Here is an 18987-nt window from a genome sequence, read left to right as displayed (position 1 = left end):
GCTTCTTTCTCTCCCACTCTACACAGTTGTTGATTCTTCTCTTATTTTCCTTTGTAAATTTATTCTTGCAAACCGCTGTTTTGTAGGGTAACTCCGTTTGGCGGGAAAACTTTCGCGCCAATCTTCTCACTTGTTGGGCTAATCTGTGGGCCAAGCCCATTAATATGGGCCGAATCTGAATCTACACTACAAGTTATATTCGTGGCTATTTCCCCTTATCTACTTTTTACTTTTTAGTACTTGGGTGTCACTTTCTCTACCACCCCAAGTCCTCTAATATCTTTCAGTATTTTTTTTTAGGCTTAATATCTCCCTTGTTTCTTGTATTTGTGTGAAAATCTCAGTTCGATCCTCAAGTTTTGAACTGTCACAATTGGGTCATAATTTTTGTAAAAATGCACACATTTTACCCCAACTGTTAACTGATCTCAAACGACGTTAAGTTTAGCTGACGTGGTATGCTGATGTGTTGGCTTAATCCCTTCTTGGTCCTCGTATTTGTGTGAAAATCTTAGTTCGGTCCTCAAGTTTTGAACTGTCTCAATTGGGTCATAATTATTTAAAAAATGCACACATTTTACCCCAATCGCTAACTGATCTCACTGTGCAACAGTTGTCTTCTGCTATCAGTGCAATAAATAGCTTAAAGGCTGGTGATGAACCTATAGGTTACCGAGTTGGTTCATTTGCAGAAAAGGCTGTGAGACTGATTGCACTGGTTACGCGAGTTTTCCGGTGACTTTATTTTTTGAGCCGACGAGATAATCTATGTAAAATCCCTGTTTCTTAGAGAGATGAATAAAATCCCTAATTCAAATAAACCAAACAATAGGCATTGTGCCACGTGAAACACTGTTTATTTTAAAAAATAATTCATATAATTAAATAATACACGTCAGCATGTCCTCTGGCTACCACGTCAGCTAAACTTAACGCCGTTTGAGATCAGTTAACGATTGGGGTAAAATGTGTGTATTTTTACAAAAATCATGACCCAATTGAGACAGTTCAACACTTAAGGACCGAACTGAGATTTTCACACAAATACGAGGACCAAGAAGGGATTAAGCTAACATGTCAGCATACCACGTCCGCTAAACTTAACGTCGTTTGAGATCAGTTAACGGTGACTTTATTTTTTGAGTCGACGAGATAATCTATGTAAAATCCCTGTTTCTCAGAGAGATGAATAAAATCCCTAATTCAAACAAACCAAACAATAGGCATTGTGCCACGTGAAACACTGTTTATTTTAAAAGTTAATTCATATAATTAAATAATACACATCAGCATGTCCTCTGGCTACCACGTCAGCTAAACTTAACGTCGTTTGAGATCAGTTAACGATTGGGGTAAAATGTGTGTATTTTTACAAAAATTATGACCCAATTGAGACAGTTCAACACTTAAGGACCGAACTGAGATTTTCACACAAATACGAGGACCAATAAGGGATTAAGCCAACATGTCAGCATACCACGTTCGCTAAACTTAACGTCGTTTGAGATCAGTTAACGGTTGGGGTAAAATGTGTGCATTTTTACAAAAATTATGACCCAATTGAGACAGTTCAAAATTTGAGGACCGAACTGAGATTTTCACACAAATACGAGGACCAAAGAATATATTAAGCCTTTTTTTTTATTCTAGAATATTCTACACTTTTCCAATATTTTTTTATTTCAAAAATATCATAAACTTTTTGTTCTCGCCACATGTTTCATTTTGGATTCCAGTCTTCCAAAGGGTTTTATTCAAATCCCTCTTAATTTCTCAAATTTTCCCAAATAATTAAAAAGTTCTTCATTCAGTTAAAACGTGTTGTTAACTATTTTTTATTTAAACATTGCTTTTTTGAATCATTTTATTTCAATAAAATTTAATTTGTAAATCAATTTTAACTCAATTAATTAATCATACACTGCCATGTTAGTTGACTTACACTACCAGGTCCATGTCATCCTGCCATGCACACTCAATTTTAACGTTGTCTAACGACAAACCTTTAATTGATTCAATTTTTCACATTTAGAGACTTAATTGAAAAATTTTACAATACAAAAACTTAATTAAGAAAACCCTATGTTTAAATAGGAATGTTATAAATGATTAAATTTTTTTTAAAGGATTTCTTATGTGTAAAATCCAAAAGGTAAAAGTAACTTCTAAAAATTGAAGAATGTTAAAAAAAAAATTATATTTGACATTGCATGATCTAAAAGTCATTTTTAGTTTTGGATTACATTTAGAAGTCATTTTTTTACTTCCATATTCCACAATACAGTAATCACTTTTGACTTCTAGATATCTAAAAATCTTTTCTTATAAATTTATCTGAAAGTCCTTTTTTTTTCTAGTTTTTGTAATTAGAAGTATTTTCTTAAGAAAAAAAAGTTACTTCTAGATTATAATCCTTTTTTTTTTTTTACTTTCAAACTGCACGATTCCAAGAGTTTTCATATGTATGGGGTGCAGAACGAAAAATACGGAGGTGTATGAAGAATTTGTTTTTCTTTATCTTTTTTAGGTTTAATAGACAATTACTCTCTGTTTTGGCCCAGATTTAATTTCTTCCTGTACCTCGTAATTGTTTCCTGCACGTTCATTATTTATTTCTCTATTTTGTTCGTTCTGGATTATTTAAAAAAAAATACAATCCAAAAGTTATTTTTTCCCGAAAATATAGCTTTCGGATTATCTTTTGTTTTAAAAAATAAATAACTTTCAGATTTTTTAAGGAAAAAAACAAATTTATAAATCATTTTTAATTTTCAAATGACCTAATCTAGAAATCAAATATTAATTTTTGGATGGAAAAAAAAATTATGATGGTGCAGAAAGAAAGTTAATAACTTTTAATGTATAAGGACACTTTGGGACCTTGGATCCCATGGAGGTCATTAGGAGCCTAGTTAGCATGGCTTGGTAGTTTTTGTGACACATCAGCTTACTGAAACATAATTGTCAGCTATGTACATGTTTCTTCTTCTTTTTTGGATCTTGGTTGTGCCTGTGACATCCCAATAATATACGTCATGCATATAAATTAAAGACGTCATCATCTATGATAAAGAAAGCAGTTAGAGAGTATTTAGAGTACTAAAGTTAGGATTACAGTAATCCAGGAAATTTAGAGGAAATTAAAAAAAAAACTTGGAAATAAAAGTGTCTCAAAATACAGGACATAAAAAAAATAGCATAAGAAAGTCCTAAAAGCTAAACAGCAGCAACGTCTTCGTTCTCCTCCAGGACGTCCTCCACACATACCTCATTCTCCTCTGCTCACATCCATAAATGGATGATCATCGTAACAGGAAAAACACACACATACAAATCAACCAACAAACAAACAAGGGTGAGCTAATTATATAAAATCATACAACTGAGATTAAGCATGTATCATACAATAATAATTCTTAACAAACAGTTTAATAATACAACCTAAGCATGTGAATTTCTAGACTTGACTCGTCCGGACTTTAAAATGAGAGTCGGGCTATGGCGAGTCGTGCACCCGTGGTGACTTATGAAACTTGGGTTCCCCACCCTGCCACACTCACGAGGTTAGTCCGTTCCGCGCCTTGAGGCATACTGGGAGCCCCCAAGACTAAGGACCTCCTGCTACTTCTCACCACATGGTTCAATCTCTCTAAGTGAGTTTGATTGACCATTGAAGCGTCAGAATGACTCCCAAGGCTGAGCCCCTACTTTCATTTTAAAACACTAAAGATCTCACCAAGAGATCTTGAACTTATAGAACATGTTATACAACTTGAATTATAACTTAAATATTGAGAACTTATATGTTTGCACCACCATACAATTACTCAGTCAAGCTCCACATAACAGTAACAAGAACCTCAATTAATACCCCACCAATAGCAATCATCTCATATACATTAACAGTCAATAACAGTTCAAGGAGAACCACTAAATAACCCAATACCCCTTAAACTCATACTTAGACATGCGAAACAACTTTGAAACCATCACCAATAGTTCCGGAAGGGTCAAAAACCCCCAGAACGACCTAAGGAACGTCCAAAAATGATACCCNGAACCCCGAAAACCACCTAAAACTGTCCTGGATGACTTTGTGACAACAATAATCGATTATTACACATGATAATCGATTATTACATAGGATAATCGATTATCACATGTGANAATNGATTATTTANGAGAACTCTGAAGAAAATATGACATTCTGACTAGAATAATCGATTACCAAGTGAGATAATCGATTATTCTTATCAGTTTTTGACAGCAACCTGATTTTTCTGGTTTTGGTACCTCTTAGACATATCCACTTGTTCAATTTGAATTATACAACACTAATATTGAAAGAAAACATGTTTAACCAATTTAAACTATTCCTATAGTGATTCTAAGCTGACCTAGGTGTGAATTTAACTCTAAAACATTCATTCCTAAGACTTAGGAGTCCTACTTCAATTCTTCCNTTTTTAATGTGTTCTAGCTCAATTTTATGCCTCACACAGGTTCCATTTCACTAATCTAAGTTAATTAAACAGCCCAAACACCCCTGATACCTCAGACACACAAATTCACTATGCTAGTTCCCTCCTCCCATAACAAATAAAATCAATTTAAGCCACTAATCCTTTGCCTAAGGGTTCTACTCTCTCCCACCTTCTCATACCCCAATTGGTCAACGGAGTGGGAACAGATGTCCACCGCAGCGGACTCACCTTCGTCACCAACACGTATGACTAGTCACAACGTACTGGACCAGGCCAGGGCTGCTCTATGATCAGTGACGTGCCAGCTCTGGTTTTTAGGTTCCCTCTATCCTACCAACAAAGAAGGCATCCTAAACACTCTGAGTTTGACTCTCTTAAGGTGTTATGATCACTGTACTGTTTTCTAGACCTCCCCTTCCCTTAAACCAGTGCCTCACTTCCACTCACAGANCTAGTTCTACACAGCCCAAGTCCCTCATCAAAATAATAGAGCAACAGGATTTCCAAAAACCCAAGACAACTTCAATATATCAAAATTTCACTGCCCATTTAACCAAACCGAGCCAGTTCAGTCCCATACTCATTTAAATCAACCAATCAGTATGACAATGACAAGAAACAGATTAGGCTCATCAAAACCAATTACAGAGCCTCAAACGAAAGCAGTATAAGACATAACAATTCCAACAGGCACCCCTTTTTCATAGCACTTCACAGTCACATAAAACAATCAAATAATCAATAAAACAGATTCACAGTCACATACACTTGTATCAGTTCAAGAATAAATACAAAGAGAATTACATATTTTATATAATAGCTCCCCTTACCTGGAAAAGAAGAAAGTAGCTCACTTCTAGAGTGCTCTTAGAAATTAGGACACAGAGGGAGAAACCTACAAATCACCAAAAATGGTGATAGAAAAGAGCTCTTAGAGCTAGAATGTAGAGAGATTGAAAAGGAATTTTCGTAATGTACTTAAAATCAGAAATCTTGTAAATCCTAAATCAAGAACAGTGGAAACAGGGAAAAAAATTTGCTCACCCAGGGAAGTTTGAGAAACGTTCGGTTCAGTTGGAAGCCCTTCCTTTCAGGAGCAGTTTGGTGGCCTCAAATCAAGTTTTAAACGGTGGAATCTACTGGAATTTTAGAGAGAAGTGAGTGCTTGAGTTAGGGCAAGGTTTTTATGTTCTTGAGAGAGAAGAAAAAATGGAGAAATGAATTTCTGAAGCTAAGGGAAGGGACCCCTCTCTTGGCCATGTGCCCAATACGAATGGGCCTGGGATCTTTTCAGAGGCCCAATAGCCTTAAATATTTTAAGGGCCTTGCAGTGCCTCGTCGTTAAGCATATTTATTTTTGAGATAATGATATTTTAACAATTTTTTTTAAATTTTTTTTATAATAAAACACATATCATCATTTTATTAGTCTGTTTAAATTTATTCTAAAAAAGTATTTAAAACAGACTAATCCTGTCAAAAAATTGTTAAAAAGAAATTGTTAAAAAAACTTTTTTCTTATTTTTGTTTATTTGTTGTGTTGATCTTATTATTACATCACTGCCTAATGTTGCCGCCTTAATACAAACAAGTTAAAACACCTCGTATTGAAGTAAACTTTAAGTTTAGGTTTCAGCTATTCAAAGTTTAGTACACATTCCCGATAATATTGAAATGTTTTACCATATTCTATTTACCAGAAAAAGGTAATGAAGTTTCCCAACAATGAATCGACATAACCAAACACTGCCAAACAACTACACAAAAATTAATTATTGAAAATAGATTTATTGTTAATATTATTAAATCTTCACACTTATGTAAGTAATTCTCAAATTGGACCGAACATTAAAAACGAAACAGAAGAAAAACCTTTGTCCCAGAAACTGAAACAAAACACAAAGGAAATTTAGCTAAGAATAATTTGTAATTAATCTTAATTATTTTGTCTTTAGATGGTGGCTGTGTTATTGTGTCTCACACAAGTGAGGCAACCTGCTGGCACATCATAATGCCTTGTGGTGATTTAGGTTTTCAAAATAGTTATGTACATTATCCCCTGTTGACTGTGGTCAGACACATGCTACCATGATTTTAACAAGAACGAGGAGCAGTGTGCTCATGATTGCCTTGCCATTACTATAAACACAAACTACTTTTTAGTTTTTACCCTTAATTCTCTTAGGATTGACAATTTTATCAAGTGTGTTGTGTAGCTTTGTCTTTGGTTAAGTATCCCTCGAGTCGCGAGCCATGATCCAATGAAGTAGGGCCATTAACTTTGCAAGCACCAAGAGTTGAGGCCTGCTTATCATCAGCTAAACATGAATGATTGAGAATTATATTGTTAAATAAGTATAAAAATGTGGTGTGAGACAAGAATAAAAATCCAAAATCTCTGGCAAGAAAAAAACAAAAGAATTTGGAGATGGAAAAGTGGGAGAGAAACAGCACACCACATGATGCATCCCTCTTTTGTTTATTGTTAATGTTATAATGGACACACTCTCACACATACCCGACAATCATTGCACGGAATAGCTCAATGGAAAGCCACCATCATGCATGCACCCATCCAACGCGGATCCAGTTGCTCACTGCTAACCCATCATCATCATCAAACCCATGTATTCCATCTCTCTTCCAATGTATAGCTTCAACCATAATAACTTTATTACATGTTAAGTAATATACGATGAACTGTAGTTTTTATCCAAAAGATTTCGTAATTGTTCCAACCGTTTGGCATAATCCGTTTGCCCTTTTTTATATGCATGTCTCACTGTTGTGCATAAAGTGTCTGATGGACCACCTTTGCCATCTCGAAGAAGGGTCCTTTCGCTCTCAACCTCGCTGGATTTTTCTGCTGTTATCTTCAACTATGAGATAGACATGCTACAGATTAGATGGCATGAGCTTTTATCCCAAATATGTCAAAAATATTCTCATGCGCTCCAAAATCTATTTTCACTCAACCAAAAACATTCACCACAACATAACCTTTATGTCTCCACTTTTTTTCTTTCTTAACTGCCTTATGTTCCACTTTATATACATTTTTTTTTCGAAGGTTCTTTTGTTTATACTGAAGATTTTCATTAAAGTTAAACATAACGAAAATGTAAACACAGTAAAAGAAATATTTAGAAAAAGAAGAAAACACTATATGAAAAAACCAATACAAAGATATTCATATAAATATAAACAAAAACAAATAAAGTAGTTACGTTAGACTTGCCTATTCAACTATAAGAGAACTTGTGATATTGCAAAAGACGACAAAGGATGTTTATAAAATACAAATCTCTTTAAACTAAAAGCAATAATTAAACTAAAATAATATAGTACAATCAGTTTAGAATGCAAACTAACAAAAAATGGCGATAATGTTGTAATATATTTATTAGCTTTTTATTACATGATTAAAGATAGTAGTAGTTGTTATATGTCTTCAGGATTGAAGACAACGAAAATTGAGTAATTGAAAATAAAATAACGTACAAAATTTAGAAATGAAATTTGTGACTTTTACAAAGTATAAAAAAGGTGAATAATTTATAAACAGAGAATGGTCACCAGTTTACAAATATGATAGCAACATTTATGAATTTTATAATTTTGATTTGGGAAAAAAAATAGGCTTTACAGGCTGGCTGGGCTGGCATTCAGACAAGTGCCGAAAGTTAAACCCAGTCCAGTATGTTTAAGCAGCCCAACATAAATAAAACAATGATTCTTCTATTTTTTTAAATAAATAAATAAATAAAATTAGGACGCGTGGTTTGGCAGTCTCTCTCCATCGCGATTGTGATCCCTTTATATCTCTACTCCACCGTCCCTCTCTCCCTTCAACTCAACTCAAGGGAACACACTAACGGAACACCTCACCCACCCCGTTCCGTTCCCTTCTATCCTTTTCCCGTTCATCTTCTTCGTAATACTCTTTCAACATTCTAATATATTTCCGTGAGAGAATCGTTTTAAGAATTCAACATTCTTCAGATGGCATCATCGTCAATGATCACAAACCCGCCAACAGCGAGCACGGAGCGGTCACGTGACGCCAAGAGAAGAAAGAAGAAGAAAACACAGGAAAGAGAGGACGAGAAGCAGCCCAGGTGGAAATCCCAAGCGCAGCAACAAATCTACTCCTCCAAGCTGCGCCAAGCCTTAGCCAGAGTCAACCTCGGCTCCGCGTCGCCAAAAGGCAAAGCCGTGCGCGAAGCCGCCGACAGAGTCCTGGCCGTGACGGCCAAGGGAAGGACGCGCTGGAGCCGAGCCATCCTCACCAACAGGCTCAAGCTCAAGTTCACGAAACACAAGAGACAGAGAGTGGCGGCGACGTCCCCTGGCCGGTCAAAGAGGGCTCGCGTGAGCGTTCACCGGCTGAAGGCGAAGGGTGGAGCGAGTGTGCAGAGGAAAGTTAGGTTCCTGGGACGGTTGGTTCCCGGTTGCCGGAAAGAACCGTTACCGGTTGTTCTGGAAGAAGCCATCGATTACATACCCGCGCTTGAGATGCAGGTTCGAGCCATGAACGCTCTCTTTAACCTTCTCTCCGCCGCTTCTTCTTCTTCTTCGTCTTCTTCTTCTTCCTCATAATGTATGTCACCTCACGTGTCTGTCCATTTTTTAAACTGTTACTATTATTTGTCTCCTTTTCTCTCCACTTAATTTGCTAAGTACATATTTATCAATCTATGTATCTATCTATTTTTGTCCCACTTTAATCTCGGAGAATGTGAACATCCCTTTTAACTATCACCGCACCAACCACATCCACCTCTTGTAATCCAACGTTAGTTTACACATTGATGTGAATCTTGTTTGTTTCTGCTGCAAATGGATAAATCTAAATAGATTAATTATCAGGTCAATCGAAGCAATCTCCACTGTTCGTTTCAACCACGCATTCACCAATGGAATTGAACTAATAGAAAAAAGTATGGAGGAATTTTCTTCAAAAACAACAGTCATAGAATCCATTCTTTGCCCAAATTGTGATATTAGGAACCGGATCCATGATTAAGCATGTGATTTAATGGTGTGAAGCTTGCAAAAAATATCAGTTTTTTTGTATAGGAAAGGAATATGTGGTGTACGACGTAGGGTAAAAAAAAAAAACTACTCTGTTTGGATCTGAATTAATACAGTAGGCTTTTATGTTTTGAAGTGGAGTTAGTGGTGGGTAATTTGGATAGATGCTATATTGGGTGCTAAGGTGGATACGAGACAAAAACATTGTGACATCAGATGCATATTTGTTTGGGGTTACTATTGAATGGCAAAGGTTATTGCAATGAATTTGAAGTCTCTCCTACTTTTGAATTTATTGGTCTTTATCTGAGACGAGCATCGAGCAATAAGGCTTTTAAATTAAAGTGAATGGAGTGAATGGCCAACTCCACTTCTCCAAACTTTTGACGAAAGCTCCAAAAAACATGGTTATTGGAGAGAGCAGAATGGCCTAACATGCCATGTGACTTGTCGCCCACACCTTACACGACCCCACTAACATTTCACAACATCTACTTCTCTTCCCCTTCCTTCTTTTTCGTTTCTTGGTTTCTTCCCACACCTTCCAATAACAAGCCATGGATCTCATAACAAAAAAGTTGGTCAGAAGGGGAAAATAATTTCAATCTGGCCGAGGCGTGCCTATCTCAGATGCTCAGCTTAAAGCCTCACATCCCCTTTTAGATCAGGCAATGCCCTATCAAGGACTCAACATGTCACTTTCTTTAAACTCCTTCACTAATATCTCTCTCTCTCTCTTTCTGTGGCTCAGAGCCATTAAGACACACGAATGCTCTACTTTCATCGTTTTCAGTGGAAGCACTCACCACCCCACATCCCTTGTTAGAATCCTAGAGTGGCTTGCTTGGGTTCATTGTAAGAGGACCACCCAAAAATATTGAAATTTTCCCCCTTTTGGCTTTTCAGATTATGGAGGGTAATTCAATACATGATTCTGAAAATTAGTAACCGAGAAAGGAAGAAAACGATAGATTCTTGACAAAAACTCCGTAGAAATGGAAATAGGTCTTTGTTGTGTGTCCACATCCAGCACTAACATAAAAGTATGACCATTTACAAAGCAAACGGCAATGGTCACTCACCAATGAATCTGGCGTTTCCTTAATCAAACTCGTGTCACCAACTTCCAACACAGATGTTATTATCATTGTGGAAACATATTCATCAAAACGAAAATATGAATAAGTAATAACAAAGTAAAAAAGAAAAAAAAAAAAATCGATTCCCTTTGTGTTGTCCTTTCCTTGTGGGCTTAGCTCTTCTTGCCTCCATAAGTTTTCTTCTGCTGAAGATATATTCTATTAGCTAATTATTTACCTAATAGTGGAACAGTTATTATAAGGCAGAAAATCATAGCATTTTGACATGAGACTTTTGACTACTAATAAACCTTTTTATGCCACGATGTGTTCTAATACTGATGAAGATTTCAGATTATATTACGATGATAAACTTCATAACTCTAATAATAGTTAAACTATCACATTCCACTATGATGTATATTATTAATAAGAGTTTTACATTGACATTGATTTGTATTTGGAAGAGTTTAAATTAAATAGGATTTTTTAAAAAGATAATATTACTTTATCTTTATTTAAGAACAAGATAACCTTACTTTCATTGAAAGCATTATTCGTAATTGTATATTATAGGTCCTACTCCAGCACACACTTTATTCAACACACTTATCACTGAGAAACTAAAATACCAACTCTTTAGTGTAGAGTGATCATCATTCAAAAGTAGATTTCAAGGTGAGATCCAAAATAGAACTCCACCTAAATACTAGTTAATGATGATGCCATCTAAAAGTAATTATATATATATATATATATATATATATATATATATAATATATATATATANTTTTTTTTTTTTTTTAAAAAAAAAATTAGGCTAAAGTAAATATTGAAATTGTAAAAAATGATAAGGAAGTGAATATAACTTCTTACATGATAACTTGTAAACTAAGATGGATTTATTAAACAGTTTTATTAATATTAAATTTTTGGTTTAAAATATTTCTTCTACGATAAATATGGATTCGTTTAAATTTTGTAACATTTTTTTTTATGTTTTTATTAACTATATTTGAATACAATATATGTGATTGAAATATTATAAATACTTTAATTATGATATATCAACAATCATTTCGAGAAGATGTGTAGTGTGACTTGATGGAATATGTCAACGTGTCATCGAGTAATAACAATGTTATAAACTAAATATTCATTCAATATCATCAGTTCTTTTAGATTAATATAATGGGAAAAGGGGACAAATTTGTAAAAAAATACCTGCACTCCATTTATTTGTTGATAAAAATGAAAACTCAATTTATAATTCGTTCGAACATGGGTGGTGATATATGTTTACATTATAAACAAAAATTCACTTATTTAATAATTTAAAACAATAACATTTTCATTATATTTATTTTATTTTTTAACATAAAATGTCAATATACATTATTATTATTACTGTTATATTATTTAAGTGGCACTTTAGGGACCAAAAATTCCTTAATTATAAAGTGAAACTTACTATACATTTAATAATTACATGTTATTTGAGAGTCTATTTTAAAATCAATTTAAATACACTTTTTTTTTCAATTTTTTATACTGAGTTTGTTGCATAATCAATAGTCTCACAGTACTTAGAATTCAACATCACAGTTTAAATGTATCTTTTTTCATTGAATCCTCTTGTATACATTTTGATGAAATTATGAAAATATGTATGAGAAATTATCAATATAAAGAATAATTTATATGTTTATTTCTTCAAAAATCTTAATATTATCTCAATAAACTTAAAATATTTAATATTTATTTAAAACAATGTAATGATAAAAGTAATTTTATTATTTTATAGTTCTTTCTAAATTTATTATATCAATTAAATCATTAAAAAATTATAATTTTGCTTCCTGTGGTTTTTAATCTTTTCTTTAATGTAGACAATTTCATTTTTTTTCTCTTATTTATGATGTGATTAGTAAATGATTTATTATGATGCACCTTAAATCAACTAATTACCATTATGTATATTTGTGTTATCAATATTTCACTATTTATACTTATTATATAATAATAAATAATTGAAAACAATGATAAAAATAATGTATATTATTAAAATATTTATGATAAAACTAGTTTTGCAACATAAATGCAACTTTTATTAAGATTTAATATTCATTTTAAAAATAATGTAACGATAAGATTAAATTTCTTATTTTATAAATATTATTCTATAATTCCCTTTAAATTTATTATATCAATTATATTATTCACCAGCTTTTATATTTTATATTTTTTGTTATTTTTGCTTTAATCTAAACAATTTCATTTTTTTCTTTATTCTAGCACTCACTCAAATTCACTAGTTTTTTTATTATATAATAATACTTTTTTCTTTATAAAAATAAATAACGAAATTTAACAATGCGTTTATTTTAAATGATTTATTATGATGTACCTCAAATCAAATAATTATTTTTACGTATATTTATGTTATCATTACTTTTTTATTAGTATTATATTAATAATAGATAATTAAAAACTAACTTGTTATTGTGGAAATCCACTTGTTATTAGTATTAAAATGACCTGTTAAAAAATTTAGTGAAAATCCACTAAAGGTTATTGTGATGAAATTGGATTTAAATTTTGAAGAATCCAACCAATATATTTAAAATAATTTTGGATTTTTTTAAATTAAAGTTGTGTTCAATATTTGTTAATATTATTTATTTTTATGTTAAAAGATATAATGTTTTGTTGTTGTTAATATTATATTGTTATGATTGACGGTTTCTTGTTATCAATTGATCTTGTATTAAGTACACAATCAATCACACATCTTTTAACCATGAAAATAAGTAACATTACAAAATATTCCTTAACTGATACATAATTTAATTAAAAATTTCTAACATTTTTAAAAAGAAAGTAAATTAAAAAAAACGGAAATTTCAGAAAAATTTAAAATTTAATTAAAGTAATAAAATTTAATGAATTTTCATGAAATATGAAATTTGAAAAATATCCAAAGAATATGAAGTTGGATTTAATTAGGATATGACATTAGGAGATGAGATAATTAATGAAAGAAGGTGGGGCCCAGAAAGCATAAAATAATTAATGGTGAGCATGTGACATATACCTGTGCCTCTAACCAATTACACTAATTTGCAATCAGTAGCTTTGTGGTCTCCCACCCAAGGATCCATCCAAAACATCAATCATCTTTCAATTCATTCAACACTTAACCAATTTCCTTATATTATTTTTTTATACTTTTTCTGATATATTTTTTTATATTTAATGAAAAATTCAAAATTAGTTTTGGTGTATTTATTTTTTAATTATTATTGCTTGTAACAACACTCTTTTAACTTATCTTTTTCTAGTAAGTAAACAAAAATACATAATGTATCATGTATTATGCAATTTAAGGTAATTCACATAAATAATCTATTATGTATCTATTGTTAATGTTTAAATATAAGTCGTAGAAAAAAATATAGAAACAAATTATGTTGATCGAACTTTCATATGTAATATTTATAACAACAATCAAGAAATTGACTTTACAAAATAAAAATTCAAAACAATTTGAAAATAGTAATACATGATTAGAGATGACAACGGGTCGGGTCGAGCACAGCTAGTTCATACCTGCAACTCGACCTGTCAGATGAAATCCTACCTGTTATTTAATCTGTTACTTCGGGTACCCGTTTAAAAAATATACACCGGTATTTTAAAATTTGCAGGTATCCGCGGATACTCAAAAAAATAAAAAAATATATATTTTATACATTCTAAAATAAAAATTAAATAAAATTACAAAAATATATAAATAATATAATATAAATTAAACTAAATATAAATTAAAATTTAATTAAATTAAATTTAACCTAATAAAATATAATTTATTATATTTTTAATTAATTTTAATTAAAAATATATATAAATTGTTTTTTTTTATCATTTTTTGTCGGTAACGGATATTCACGAGTCGGGTAGTATACTACTTATATCCGACCTATTTAGAAACAAGTATTAAAATACTCACTATTCATGAATAATAAATTTCAATCCGCCGCGGATTTTAGTCACAAATACTCGTGCCCCATATTTTTTTGCCAACTCTATACATGACTGTATTACTGTAATGAAAATTGAGTGAAAATATAAATGTCTCACATATTCTAGTGAGATTGATTAATATAAAATACGTGCTAATAAAACGTCACACAAAAAAAACATAAATATTCGATTAACAAACCAATTTATTGAAATTTGTATGGTTTGAAATTTCAAATGTTTTATTTTAGTCTTTTAAAATATCAACAAAATAGGTGTTGTTCTTAAAGAATTTTGAAATCTTAATACTAAAGGACTTTTCTTATAAAAAGTCTTTTGAATTTTATTTGAAATCCAATTACACACTCTAAATTTTCGGATACGGATGAATAACCATGGTGAATATAAATATTTATTTCGTTTATATAGAGATTGAATATTATATGTAATTAAATTATTACATAAATAATTATAGAATAGTAAATTTATAAGTTATGTATTTAGAATCCTCTAAAAATTTTAGATATTTTTTTAATTAAAAAAAATTTCATACTAATTAGGAAGAACTCAAATAATCTATTATATAAATGCATACCAACGTTTTTTCTGTCAGCAAATTCTCGCATTCAACTACTACTCTTGAATAATGCAGGCGTAATCTCTCCTTCTTATATATATATAGACATATATACATTATCGTTACAAGTGAAAATCATAATCACAAAATTTTAAAAAATATAGTAAATATAGTTTATAATTCTAACAATAAAAAATTTAATAATTCCAATTCAACAAAATATATAATCTTGATAGTACGTATAATAAGTAAAACAATTAACTTTTTTCATAAACAATATGTATCGTCCTTATTAAATATTTACCACTGTCTGTAAAATAGTTTTTATAATATTATTTAATATAAATATTATTTAAACCAGGCAACCTTGTTTACCTTACTTCTAATGTTAACTCACTAAATCCAAATATTTAATAATAAATAATTCATGCATTAAAAACATTAAAAATGTAATTATAATTCAAATAATTTCTTTAACTTATTAATTTTCATGTCATTAAATATTAATTTATAAAAATTATATAATTATTATAATTCAATTATCTTCCCCTCTCACTACCAACTATATAAACTTAAAACAACGTAACAGTGATACATTAATTCTCTTCTCACAACAGATAGAACATAACATTACATAAAAGAAAAAGATCGGAATGTCAAAGATAAGCTAGAACGGCGTGAAAAGTTGAATGAAGTTATAATATTTTTTCTTTCTCTAAAGCAGTTCAAACACCAAAAAGCAATAAAAAAATTACAAGTACCATCGGTTTGAGATATTTGATCTTGTACAAACGCAACACAAATGGGAAACAAAACAAGAAGACACAATTGTTTAGCAATATACTAAAAAAATGTCATTGTCCCTCACATGATGACCACTACATAGTCCTATATTATATATTCTGATTAGTGGAGTGATGAAGTAGATAGTGAGTCACGCATCTTTTTTAGAGGTAGGATAAGACTTATAACTTATTTGATGAACTTCATAATCAATAGCCCCCACTAATTGATTGCCATCGTTTTTCAATCTTATCATTCTAAATAAATCACCATTTTCTACTTCTTTGCTTCTTATCTTTCTCTCATGGCCGATTTCTTATGGACAAATTAATGCTTTGATCACAAGCTTTATCGATGGATCATCGTTTTCAAGGACCAAACTACAAACATGGCTTCAGGAGGAAATTGCTTCCATTCTAATGCTCTTATGAAAACGAGAGACATAACAAAACATGGAGAGGGTGATTCACAGATTCCTTATAATGGAAATGTAAGACATAGATTATTAGAGACTTAAGGTTGTTTTGAAAGGTGAGAGACATCATGTGGAATTGGATTCAATGACCCACCACCCACCCCACCCGTTCAATCTATCTTTGATTTTTCAGTGTGTTGGGTGACTCACCTTCATGTAACAATAACAAATTTACAATGTACCTACTTTTGCTAACCCTTTTCTTAATCACCTAAGTAAACTTTCAAAGGGCCCAAAAGGTCCCAATGTAAAGATTTTTTTTACACAAAAATATACCCAGGCCCATTAAGTAAACAGACCCATAGTGAACCCGTAACTGGACCATTACCTTTTCTTCCTGCACCTTCCTCATTACTTCCCACAAACTACAATTGGGATTGAAATGTATTTAAATTGCTTTCATATTTTACTCTTAATAATATTTAAATTTACAATGTCAATTTTCCAAAATAAAAAATATTAATATAAAGAATGAAAAAAATATAATAAAGAAACAAAAAGGAACGGAAACAAGAGACTCTAAAGCAAAACCAAATTAGAATATTTGATCATCTTATTCTTTTACAATATAATTTTAGTACCATGTATGATAAATAATTTGTCTAATTATATTATTTTTATATAATAAACAAAGTAAAAAAGTAGAATACAATTATTTTTATTTTACTCTTGTTTTTTTTTTTTTTTTTTTTTATTTTCCTTGACAGAAGTTTTTCAAACAAATCCAAACTCCCAAGTGTTTTTCACTTCCCTTTGAAGGAGGAGATTGCAAGAGGGTGAGTCTTAGAGACGGAATTTTACGGAAACAGAAAAAGACCCAAAAAGAACGAGTTTTGGCATTATATTTTCAAATTTATGAGTGTTGAGATGAGGAACAACTCAACGGCAATGGCTGCTACTGGTGCCAGTTGCTGCTTATTCACCCTCAGGAGAGGTCAATCAGGCCTTGATACCAACCCTCTTACTTTTCTACAACGAAGGTTTATTCTTTCCCCCAATAATCAATGCACTATTCATTTTATATTTCTGCAATTGTTATTGTAAATGTGAACTTCATTTCTTTGGCTTCAGAGGACTTCTAGATTCTGTAGAACTTTTTTTTTTTTTTTTTATTTTATTTTATTTAGTTTTATAAAGGATGTTCTATCTGCTGCTTGACCCTGAATTGATTTTTGCAAATGTGTGAAATTCTCAAAAATTATTGTGTCATGCTGTTTTTTAATGTGAATTTATACTGCATCTGACGTGACTCTTTTGTGCTTAATTTCTCATTTTTGGTTCACCAACTGCGCACTTTCGTGTATTTTTCTTCATATTCTTATTTATTATAAAATTGGTCAGTGGAAACAGTTTCAGGTTATATAGCTCTGAATGTTAGTTATTGTACAATTACTAGGTTCTTCCTATTTCCTTGATTTTCTGTCCATCGTCATTATTGTACATATCTGTTGCGTCATGGTCGTCTAAATAAGATAACAGTTCGGTGTCTTTTTTTTACTGAGCCATTAATTAAGTATAGGTCATCCTAAATCTTTCTGTATTAACAGTATGCGTTAGTTCTACAAAAAGAGTAGGTTTCTGTTTCCTTGAATGTTGAATACATACTTGCATAACTAAAAACTCAGTTTTGCTCCTAAATATGCTGTATACACGAGTATCTGCCATGCAGTCAGCGAAATTTCTTTTCTATTTCATAAAATTTTATGAACCACTGACAACTTAGTACTGCAGGCTTCCAGCCATAGGAGTTGATTGAAATGAAACTTTTTTGCTAAGCAAAGGGATCTTAAGGTTTCATTGCCTTATAGAATCTATAGATTACAGTTTGCCACGATGTGGACTTAATTTTTCTTGCTATATATGGGTGGTGAAATTTTGGATAGGGCTAGAAAAAAATGTAAATTTAATTTTGTTTTAAGCTACAACCACTGCCAAGGAGTAACATGTTGACTACTATAAGTCTGCAAGAGCAATGTTAGGGGAACCAGACACCTAATTGCTCCTGAGCATCCAATACTGTTCTATGTGGGATTAAAGTACCCCATAGTGTCCAAGTCCCTACCATAAATATAAACTGGAAAATCCTCTAACTTCAATTTCAGGCAACTGCATTGTCTTTTCCTAACAGCATAGACTTCATACTACTAGATTCTTAAATCATAACGATAAGAATTTCTACTTGAATCAGTAACTTCGAAGTGTAAAATTTTGTAAAAGTACGTGTTTGTATTGGTTTTCTAAGTAGCAATAATATCCTAGTCCCTATCATGAACATAAGCTGAAAAACTATCTAGCTTTAATTTTTGGCAACTGCTTTTTCTTTTCCTGAAGGCATTGGCTTCATAGTTCTAGGTTCTTACCTGACTTAAATCATAGAAATAAGAATGTCTACTTGAATAAGTAATTTCTAAGTGTAAAAATTTGTATTTTGTGTTACCGTTTTCTCTCCATCTGCACTTACTACTCAATTTGTTTTGTTGTGTCTGTCAGGCAAAAATACCGAATATTGAGAAGTGCTTACATGTTGGTGCTACA

The 18987-nt window shown here is 31.5% G+C and overlaps 1 protein-coding gene across 1 annotated transcript; it reads left to right on the top strand.

Annotated features, from left to right (window-relative positions):
• Nucleotides 1–8286: 8286 nt before the first annotated feature.
• Nucleotides 8287–9785, top strand: LOC106768397 (transcription factor bHLH148-like). Its single transcript, XM_014653540.2, has one exon. The coding sequence runs from the start codon at nucleotides 8487–8489 to the stop codon at nucleotides 9081–9083; it is 597 nt and encodes a 198-aa protein (XP_014509026.1). The 5' UTR covers nucleotides 8287–8486; the 3' UTR covers nucleotides 9084–9785.
• Nucleotides 9786–18987: the final 9202 nt, after the last annotated feature.

This window comes from Vigna radiata, chromosome 7 (genome assembly GCF_000741045.1).
Source record: "Vigna radiata var. radiata cultivar VC1973A chromosome 7, Vradiata_ver6, whole genome shotgun sequence".
Taxonomy (NCBI): Eukaryota; Viridiplantae; Streptophyta; class Magnoliopsida; order Fabales; family Fabaceae; genus Vigna; species Vigna radiata.
Note: the sequence above shows the minus strand (reverse complement) of the source record. Positions and strands in the feature narration are given on the sequence as shown.